This window comes from Leuresthes tenuis, unplaced genomic scaffold, assembly GCF_036924035.1.
Source record: "Leuresthes tenuis unplaced genomic scaffold, fLeuTen1.0.hap1 SCAF_10, whole genome shotgun sequence".
In the NCBI taxonomy this organism is placed as follows: Eukaryota; Metazoa; Chordata; class Actinopteri; order Atheriniformes; family Atherinopsidae; genus Leuresthes; species Leuresthes tenuis.
Window position 1 is genome coordinate 19,269,918 of NW_027325364.1, and position 9,926 is coordinate 19,279,843.

The 9,926-nt window shown below is 40.9% G+C and overlaps 1 protein-coding gene across 1 annotated transcript; it reads left to right on the forward strand.

The window, feature by feature from the left end:
• Positions 1-531: 531 nt before the first annotated feature.
• nrsn1 (neurensin 1) lies at positions 532-8,861 on the forward strand. The gene is made up of 6 exons (XM_072394635.1): positions 532-634; positions 4,176-4,287; positions 4,454-4,546; positions 4,706-4,824; positions 6,066-6,253; positions 6,369-8,861. The coding sequence occupies exons 2-6, from the start codon at positions 4,189-4,191 to the stop codon at positions 6,470-6,472; spliced, it is 603 nt and encodes a 200-aa protein (XP_072250736.1). The 5' UTR covers positions 532-634; positions 4,176-4,188; the 3' UTR covers positions 6,473-8,861.
• Positions 8,862-9,926: the final 1,065 nt, after the last annotated feature.

Here is a 9,926-nt window from a genome sequence, read left to right on the forward strand (position 1 = left end):
CTGAACAACCTTAAAAGTTGGATGCTATTTTCATTTTGAAGTGCTAGCCCTTAATGCATTAATCATGAAACCAACTAAGTAAACAGGAGACTCACTCCCATTCTTTATTGATGAGGAATTTAATATCGGAGTCGTGATGTGCGTTTTTGACTCTTCTTGATCGTTACTTATTTAAATGGAGCACAGAGATACTGACTAACGGGGTACGTCATTGACAGGGCCAAAAATAGACTTCCCTGGAATGTGACTGGAATCTTAGAAAGTGGTGAGTGAGTGTTTCTATCATTGTGCACCTTGGTCCCTGATTCACTCACTGCTTCTTCTGTAACTTTTACTGCTGTTACTTCATTCATCCATATATCTATCTAGCTATCTATTTATCTATCCTTTCTCCCATACTTATGTTCATTCATGAATGCCATCCCTCTGTCAGCCCTGTCAACCCTCCCTCCTGGCTATTTATACTCGCTGATGAATCATATGTTGTCATGGATGTCACGCCTGCGCAGTAGACAGCGTGAAAATCTGAATCATCGATGGAGAGTAAGGGAGGGAGAGCAGGGTGACTGTAGAGTGATGGGACCCGGCTGAGGGAACAGCAGCGAGTGATCACTCTCCGAGCTGGTAATGACAGGTAAATGCAGATTTTTGTATCATTTTTACAAATCCTGGCAATCCTGTGTTGGCAAAGCTGGACTGTTGCCTGGCAGAAAGCCAAACGGGAATTCAATGACAGCACAAATCATGTTGCACATCTGGAAGAGGCATCCATGTGGAGATTAACGTCGAGCAAATGCTGATTAACACTTCGTGTTGTCATTTTTGTATCAAAAGTCGATTATTTCTGTCCGCATTTGCAGGTCTGTTTCGGCCGTTTGTTTCTTCATCACATTAACTGAAACTTCGACCGTATGATTACAACAACAGAGCTCAATGCACGTTTTGGTTTGGCTGTTCTTTTTTTCCCTCTCTTTCTCTCTCTCTCTAGTGCTTCAGACGTTAGTCGACTTGCTTTGGTTGAAAGTTCGCATTTCTGAGTTTATGTTATTATTATTATTTTTTTTTTAATCGCACTGTGCGTCTGTTTGTGGCTCTCTGTGGGAGGTGGGGGGTGGTTGGGAGGACGGATGGATGAGGTCTGTTTTCAGACTGGCGTCACATATTACGTCTGTGTTTTCCTGTTGGTCTTAAATGCTGGATGAAGCTGATGGCGTCCATATCCCAGTTCTCTTACGTGCGTGTATATTCCCCCATCGGTAATCTGACTGTACCGCGTCCACATCTTTATTTTTGTCCAACTGTGTCAGTTTAGCAACCAGGTTATCGAATTTAGGCTTTGCAGTTGAAAGCAACAGCATAATTCGATAATTCGGTCAGTTTTCCATTATTTGGCGGCTGCCTTGCACATATGCAGAAACTGGAGCAGGCAGTCTTTGTAGGATCTGGGCCGAGACAAATGTTTACCAGCCAATTAAGCAGTGGCGTGATGTACCTCGGAACATTGTGCCCTATCTTAATGCTGCGTCTCATCAGTCACACTCATACAACATGATCTTACTGTTTAAGTCCCCATGTCCTCTGTGTGTGTATTTTGGAAATTTATGGAAGTGGGACGCTGCGTACCTGAGGTACATATTGACGAGTTTCTTGTATACAAACATCACTGAATGCGCGCGCAGCAAGGAGGCAGACAGTGGTTGGCAGTCAAAAGGTTGGATCCCACTTCTCCAATAAACGACCATTTTCTTCGTTTTTAAGTTCTTGTTGAGTCAACAATCACATGATTTTATCATATAATGCTACTTAACATTTCAGAGTTTTGATAATAATACAGAAAAATGTAAACGCTGCTGCTCTCCTTTTCTGACTTTGTCAGCGGGGTTTCACTGAGGTCATTATGTGGTAACGTCCGTGACAAGTTACTTTACAGCCTGCTACAGTTAACAGAAGTGACACCTCAAACCACCCACTGCCAGGAGTATTCACCATTCCTACACTACAAACAGTTCCAGCCGCTGGCCCAGACTGAGCGAGCTGTCACATTTTTTTTTATGTGAGGATTTGATACATCATTGAGAAGGTCATTGAGTGTTTTTTTTCTTCTTCTAATATCTATGTCTTCTGTGTAGTTTCTTGACACGGGTTCAGAGTGTTGCACGTGGAGATACAGAGACACTGCTGCATGGGACTCGCAGAACCTCCGTCCTCTTTCACTGACACGGATCCTCTTCTGCTGCAGGCCGTGGTCCCCTTGGAATTTTGAACAATTTCCACCCATGTTCGTAGGCGACTGGTTAAGTTTACCACCTTGCTATCTCTTTGTAAGACCTCGGCCTTGCCAAACAAATCAGCGCTGGTTGAGCGCTTCGCTCGAGTTGAGTTGCGCGCGCACTATTGTGATGACGTACAGAAATCCGTCTATTTCTGAACGTACATCATCTTTAATGTCCCAACGTCAGCGAATATATCCAAATAACAAGGTCAGTGGCTGGATAGGATGACTCCTCCCACGTGGCTCTGTCACCGCACAACTTGTGTCATCAAGTGAATTATTTTACATTTTACGCTCACGTATAAAATAGAGATCTAAAATGTTGTTTGGGGGAGGTGTTTCCCCATTAAACCTGTTTCAAGAGATAAGTAACCACTGTTACCCTATTCAACACTACATTACCCACTAGATCGACTATGCATTTTCATTACTGATGAACCACAGTGGTTATTGAGTGCCAGGTTTAGTCTCTTCCACCCAGCTGTTGTGTGTGTTGTCAGAGCACACCTCAGTATTATGGAACTGTAACACACACTAAACCAAATGTGGTGTGCTTCGTGACTTTTTGATTCTGTTGACATTTACAAGAAAAATATACCAACAAAGCTGTCTTTTTAGTCACACTATCGTTCCCTTTTCTAAGTCTTTTGCAGAAAGCCAGAGGCAGCAATTGAAATTTGGTGCCAGCTGACTTGTTTTTTTTTGTATGGAGGCTCTTGCTGTGTAATCACTTTGGATTCAAAAGACTGAGAGCCTTAATGTGTATAAAATTACATTTCCAGCAGGACTTTCTCCTCATCTTTTCTTCTAGAATCACTACATAGCTCTTCTGTGCAATATAAAGGAGTTTCACAAACAAGAGCATTCGTAACAGGACTGTTTTTCCACGTTCACCGGAGACACATCTTACCTGATGACATACATGTTTCACATCTACCAACATTCTCACTATTCAATTTTCAGCTGCAACGTGTCACTGCATGATTACATCATTTACCTGCGCCGTCCTGCTACTCATATACACCCGTTACACACTGTCGATTGTCTCACTTATAGGGAGCAGGATAAGGGGCGGTGGGAAGCGTTACTTCATTGGCTCTCATGCACAAAGTTTTCCCGCAGTCTTTTCACTTTTCTGCTTCGCTCTCAGTGGTTAGGGTTCATAGTTAAAATCACACGGTTAGAGTGTGGATGAATGTATATGGTCAGGATTAGAAAAAGTACACACTGTTTCATCTGACGCATTTCAACACAAGTACCGAGATCGTACCCATTTTTGAAGAAATATATTCGTATACACCTGGTCATGATACTTCATATGAGGGTCGGACTGTATAAAATGTTCCCAGCTGTCAAGTTCCGGGACTTCTTCTTGCAAAGCTATGACTAAATCTGTCTGCAGACATGCACACATCTGACAAAGAACTCAACAGTATTTTTTTAATGGTTTCTGCTACATTGGATTGTTAGATCCAGCATGGCTATATATATATATATATATATATTCATAGCCATGCTGCTGTGGCTGATTAAAAACTGTGTTGATATTAAGAATTTTTGGAAAATGTACACTGCGAGAGGAAAGTAATTCTGTGCATTTCAGCAGTCTGTATGTGCCACTGAAACAATATCAAATGTAAAGATGAAGATGACTTGTCTTTTTTCATAACAGCAGACAAGGAGGATGCATAATTCATCTCAATGTACTGAGGAGCCAATCCCTTCAGTAGAGTGTTACATAATTAGCTTTGTTAGGGTACAGTACGTGTTCATGAAAGCATAAATGCGTTGTGTACGTGTGTGTACATGTGTGTGTACATGTGTGTATGTTTATGCTAGCTAAACGTGTGTTAGAATAGTGCACGTATGCACTCATGCCGTTTGTGTGTGTGTTCTCGAGTAGACAGGTGTGAAGGATGACTTCATGCTCAGAGATCTGTGGGTCAGAATACGGTGAGCAAGCTCAAGCCGGTGGAAACTACCAGCAGTATGGAGTCCGCTCCTACCTACACCAGGTAACAGTGCAGACACACGCACACAAACAGACATGAGTGTGTAAGGAAGTCTAACAAAAATCCTAATCACATACAAGTGTGGGGCACCTTAATGTGGGTTTCGGTTTCCATATTTAAATACCTACATAGATGAATAAATCAATGAAACCTCTTGAATTTCTTGCAGTTTTATGAGGAGTGCACAGGTTCTATCTGGGAGCGTGATGAAGATTTTCAGATTCAGAGATCGCCTAGCAGGTGGAGCTCTTTTCTCTGGAAGGTGAGGTTAACCTTTGCATTTGTCAAACTATTTACCATCTCACAAGCTTCAAATGTGAACACACTTAACCAACCAGTGAGATGCAGCTAGAGCAATTCTTGGATTTCCCGAATAATCTTAAGGGATCGACCACTGAGAGACTTCTCTCCCTCTGTGCAGGTCTGTCTCGCGTTTGGTAGCCTGATCTTATTTGCTGGCCTCATTGTTCTTTTGGTGGGTTATGCAACTCCAGCCAAGATTGAAGCATTTGGAGAAGATGACCTCTTCTTTGTTGACAGGTACAGGAATATGACAAATATGTGAATGAGAATAAGCCGATGTTTAATCTTGCATAAAGCTTCACTAAACACTTGGCACTAATGGTCCCTGTCTACATTTTTTTTCCATTTACTTCCTCTTACATTTATTCATAACATTGTTCAAGTGAGACAAGGGAAAATCCCGACTGTTTAATTTCAATAGCAATTAAGGGAATTCTACAGAAAAAAAGAAGATATTTATGTGGTCCTTTCCCAGTCTTAAACTTGGAACCTCTGTTAAACAATGCATGACATAGAACACAATGGCATCATTTTCAGGCATTCTTTTATGCAAAGCTCTTTATAGGTCTGCACTTCCACTGAAGAGTTTGTGGTCAACTCAGTGTGTGCAAAGTGCCTGGGTTCTGTGGCTTCAAAACAAGCCCAAATCACTACTTCCTCACTTCCGTGCTTGGCAATTGCTATGAGGTGTTTGTGCTTATATGCTAAATGTGGTCCTGCGTTTTGTGGCCTAACATTCCACTTTGGTCTCATCTCTCCAAAAACAAATTGGTGCGGAAATTGTAAAAAAAAAAGTAAAACTGACAACAGGCAATACCTGTTCAGTCTTTTTTTTTTTTTAAATGAATTGTTATGAACTTTAACATTTAATTAATGTGATCACTGAAGTTCGAAGAGTCTGAGACGGTTGGGAATTTGGAAATATTTTGAGTATTGCGCAGACTGACCTTGGGTTGAGCTTGCTGGGATTTCCACTCCTGGAAAGACTGGTAGCAGTCTTCAAGGTTTCCAACTTGTGAATAATCCTTCTCACTGTAGGTTGATGGACTCAAATTTTTTTTAAATAGCCTCTTATAAGATGGATGGACAGCAACAATTGGTTTTCTAAGATCATTGCTGATGTCTTTCCTCCTTATACACCTGGATGCTTCCAGACCAGCAAACTGACACCTCCGCTTTTATAGAGGTGGTATCACTTACTGATGTCCAACAGCTGACTGATGTTAATCTACTGCATTTGATTACCTGCACCTGTCTGCTACTCATCCTGTTATTTCCTATGGAAGCAGTGGGAGTGTACTTACAGTGGTCTTTCACACATTTCTGCATTTTAGCTTCATCTTCCCAAATATGATAATAATGAATACGTTGTGACATGAACAGACCAGATGACTTTGTTATAATGTCAAGAGAATTAACATTTTAATTCAATGACGAACACATTAAAGCTTTAAACTTCCTGTTATGCTTTTGAACAGCCACGCCGTCAGCTTCAACCGTGCACTGGATGCTTGTAAGCTGACGGGTGCTGTGCTGTTCTGTGTGGGTGGCATCTCCATGGCTGTGGGTCTCCTGCTGTCTGCCTTTGCCAAAAGCTACTCCAAAGAGGAACTGTATCTGCAGCAGAAGTTTAAGGAGCGGTTGGCAGATCTGCACGCGACAGTTGGTAAGGTGGCATCCACCACTTTTATGCGAACACACATGAATTGATGACCTTAAAAAAAAAAAACGTTTTTCCAGGCTGTGCCAAGCTCAACTAACAGTAACTGCTTATGTCGCAGGTACGCCAATAATGAGAGCACCGACCCCCGGAGAGGGAAAGGTGCCTGTCACGCTTTCCAAAGTGCAAAACATCCAGCCTGTTACCACAAAGCCAGAGCCCTGATCGAAGTCCAGATGAAGGCGTAAAGTGAAGTTTGAATGAGGAATGATCTGTTTGCAGACTGTGTGTGAGAGCGTGCTTGTGTGTGTGTAAGTCGATCAATGTGAGCAGTTTCTCTATTTGAAAGGTCAGCTTACATGACTGATAGTATTGGTTCCTTATCTTCATTTGCCTTGTTCAACATTTTAGCTTGTCTTTAAGGAGTTAACGTAGCTGAACAAAGTTGTGTTGTCATCGTTTCATCTCACTACCTGGAAAACCAGAGAACAAAGCACAGCACAAGCAAATAAGGATAAAGCATCTATTAAAAAAACAGCGCTGTCATTTCCACAAGATTCTCTTCTGGCAGGAGGATTCACTTCTTTTAAAAGTTGAGGGTATTGCTGCTGAAGGGTGTAAAGGAGCAGACGCGATGCTGGGCGATTGGCCTCTATTCAAAGAGATGATCAAAAGTAGCACTGAATACAGCAATCATTTATTCTGCCTCAAGGGAAAATCAGAGGATGATTGTTTGTATGTTTGAGAATACTTACCTGCATATTCAGCTCAACTGTTCATCCAAAGACAGACAATGACAGTGGTGAATTTCAATTTGAATAGATGTAGTACAGCATTTTAGCCAATGAATGCTTCTTTTTAGTGCGGTTTACATGTGACAGCAACCCAGAAGTCAGATAGTTTGCTAAAGGCTCACAGTGTCAGGTCAGATTAGACATGAAGACAGACTGGAACAGAGCTTCATGGCAGATTTCACACTGACATTTCCCTCTGTCTTATTAGGCCTATGACCCTGTTTCTGTCAGTAAACCTTCAGACAAAATCAATAGATGAGACCAGACACGGGGACAGAAGGTACATTAAAGCAAACAGAACATGCGGAACAACAGAGTGGGGGAGATTATTTTCCAGACATGACGAATAAGTGATTTTGCCATTCCATCGGCTGCATCTATGAATATAACTAGCTTTTATGACATGTACTTACTCACACTCTCCCCTCTTTTGTCTCTCTCTCTTATCCCTTTGTAAAAAATGTGAGCCTGTAGACACACGTGCGTTCACACAAGCGTGCACATTTTGCACCATTCTGAATCCAAATGTTGTCACAGTTTGGTGCTACTTGTGAAAACCAAGACAGAACAAGGGTGCACCAAGAGAGACAAACAACACGACAGGCAGGTTACATAATAAGATGGATGAGGAGAGCGCATTCAGCTCTCTGTTGAGCAGCAGCATCGTATTTGACAGCGCTAATGGTCGGTCTGTCAGGATCCAGACATTCATAATGACATCCTTCCTGCTCTCACACACTGGAACTTGAAGTGACATTGGTGCACTCAGCTTAACACAATGATGCATAATGCCACTGAAATAATCACCATGAAAGCATTCATGACAGTATTTGCTTATGTGCAGTTTTTTTCAAGGCAAATTTTGAATGAAGACAGTTTTAGTTTTATTTGATTCTATTCAGGTTAAGCATTCACCCTTACCATAACTGTAACTAACAAGCACAATAAGCTACTGATGGTCATGTTTTGCTGCTTTTTAAAAATGCTGTCTACATGTATTATTATTTTAAATATATATATTTATAAATTATGATCCTGCTGCTTTTAATTATGTTTTTTTTGTTGTTGTTTCTCTAGTTCTTTATCTGTTTCATTAACTGTACACAAAAACAGCATGTAAAGTAAAATACAACACTTTGTACTGTACATGGTGCGAGCAATGTTACAATAGAAGTCACCTAATTTTGCATTAATGCTGCAGCTCTTTCCAAACGGGCTCATCATGAGATCAATGCAGCAACACTGCGGGATACTTATAGTTTAAAATGATACATCTCTCCTCTGGCCATTTACAGTCGGTTAGTGTGAGTTGACCTTTTAATAATCCTTCCCACAATCTCCATTCACCTGTTTTTCTACTTTTAGTCTAAAAAAAACAAACAAATTCTGTGATGTGATTTTAAACCATTTGGCCTCAAATGCAAACTGAAAATAATGCTAAAACTATGAAAAATGATGTAACAATAAATAAGGAGTTTACTCAGCCAGTGAGCTGTGAGGAGAGGCCAAGCTGTTAAGCAAGCTGTCATTGACAAACCCTCCAGTATGGTCAGTACTTCAGCAAGTGATCAGTGGACGTGCAGATTTAATTTTCGAGCTGTTCCATGCTCCATTACAGTTTCATCTGCCCTGAATCTTTTTATTTTGATCTAATTTCCTCTGATTCTTAGTCCATGTCTATCCTGATGTAACAGTGGATTCTCCCGGTCAATATAAAATGACTGTACTTAATGGGAATTGGATTAAGAAAGAAAAATCTAAGAGTGTCTACATACAGTGTGTCTATTTTTCAAAGAACACAATAAAAAATGATATATCCACAGCTCAGAAATGTGTGAAATTTGTATTTATCCTTTTATTTCACTCAGTTCTGTTTCATTCTTGTAACACAACTGCATAACTGAAGTCATCCCAGAGAGAAAGCAAGCTCACCTTCATGTCTGATTACATCATACTCTAATCTCATCTGATTCAGATTCATTTGATTTAATTCATTCCAATTTATTATAAAGGTATGTAACATTAGATTTTGCCACAGTGGAAAATAAGACCTCCCTTTACTAGAAAGAGACATCATCAGAAGCAGATTCAGGGATGTTGGACATCTTCCTCGACAGGTTGTGAAGTGAGAGGGCAGGTCAGTGACGTAAACAAACACAGGCCAGGGATACATGTGATGGGATAGAAAAAAAAAAGAATAATGTTACATACATGCAAAATAAACAGAGAAGGAAAGTAAAGAGAGAAGAGTGAGGCGAAGTACTAATTTTATCCTATGAGAGGTCCCACAGCAGTCTAGGCCTGCAGCTGGATAACTAATGAGATATTTAAGCTAACCCTAAATATAAGATTTGTGAAAAAAAAAGTCATAAACCTAATCTGAAAGGAATAGATATTGTCTGCCTATCGGACTCAAACAGTGAGTTGGTTCCACTAAAAAGGAGCTTTCGGTATAAGTGAAGGCTGTGCCTCCCCTTGTACTCCTGGCAACCCTAGGACCCACAATTAAGCCTGCAATCTGAGATCAAAGTGCTCTGTTGGGAAAGTATGAAACTGCGAGGGCTTTATGCGATGATGGACCACAGAAAACTACCGTTATCTCCATTATAAGATTGACACAATTAAAGAAAGGCTCCCTACATTGATGTTCCTCCAGCCTTCATTACATTAACAGAATTAGAATCAATCAGGGAAGAGTGCTATTCAGTGGCATCATGACACGCCCACACATACGCACAGCCGGTGGAAGAGATAAGCCTGAATTGATAGTGACTCCAGAAATAGTATCTTGAGCATCATCACCTCAACCAGTCAGGCCTCATGACTCACACTCACCTCCTCTGCTTTTCTGTGCATCTCTTGCTCTTCGCTTTCTTCCTCTTCCT

Bases quoted from the DNA above. Each gene is read 5' to 3' on its own strand.
- nrsn1 (XM_072394635.1), top strand. From the start codon at position 4,189: ATGACTTCATGCTCAGAGATCTGTGGGTCAGAATACGGTGAGCAAGCT. The intron at 4,288-4,453 runs GTAACAGTGCAG...AATTTCTTGCAG, and splicing joins TCCGCTCCTACCTACACCAG to TTTTATGAGGAGTGCACAGG. The intron at 4,547-4,705 runs GTGAGGTTAACC...CCCTCTGTGCAG, and splicing joins GGAGCTCTTTTCTCTGGAAG to GTCTGTCTCGCGTTTGGTAG.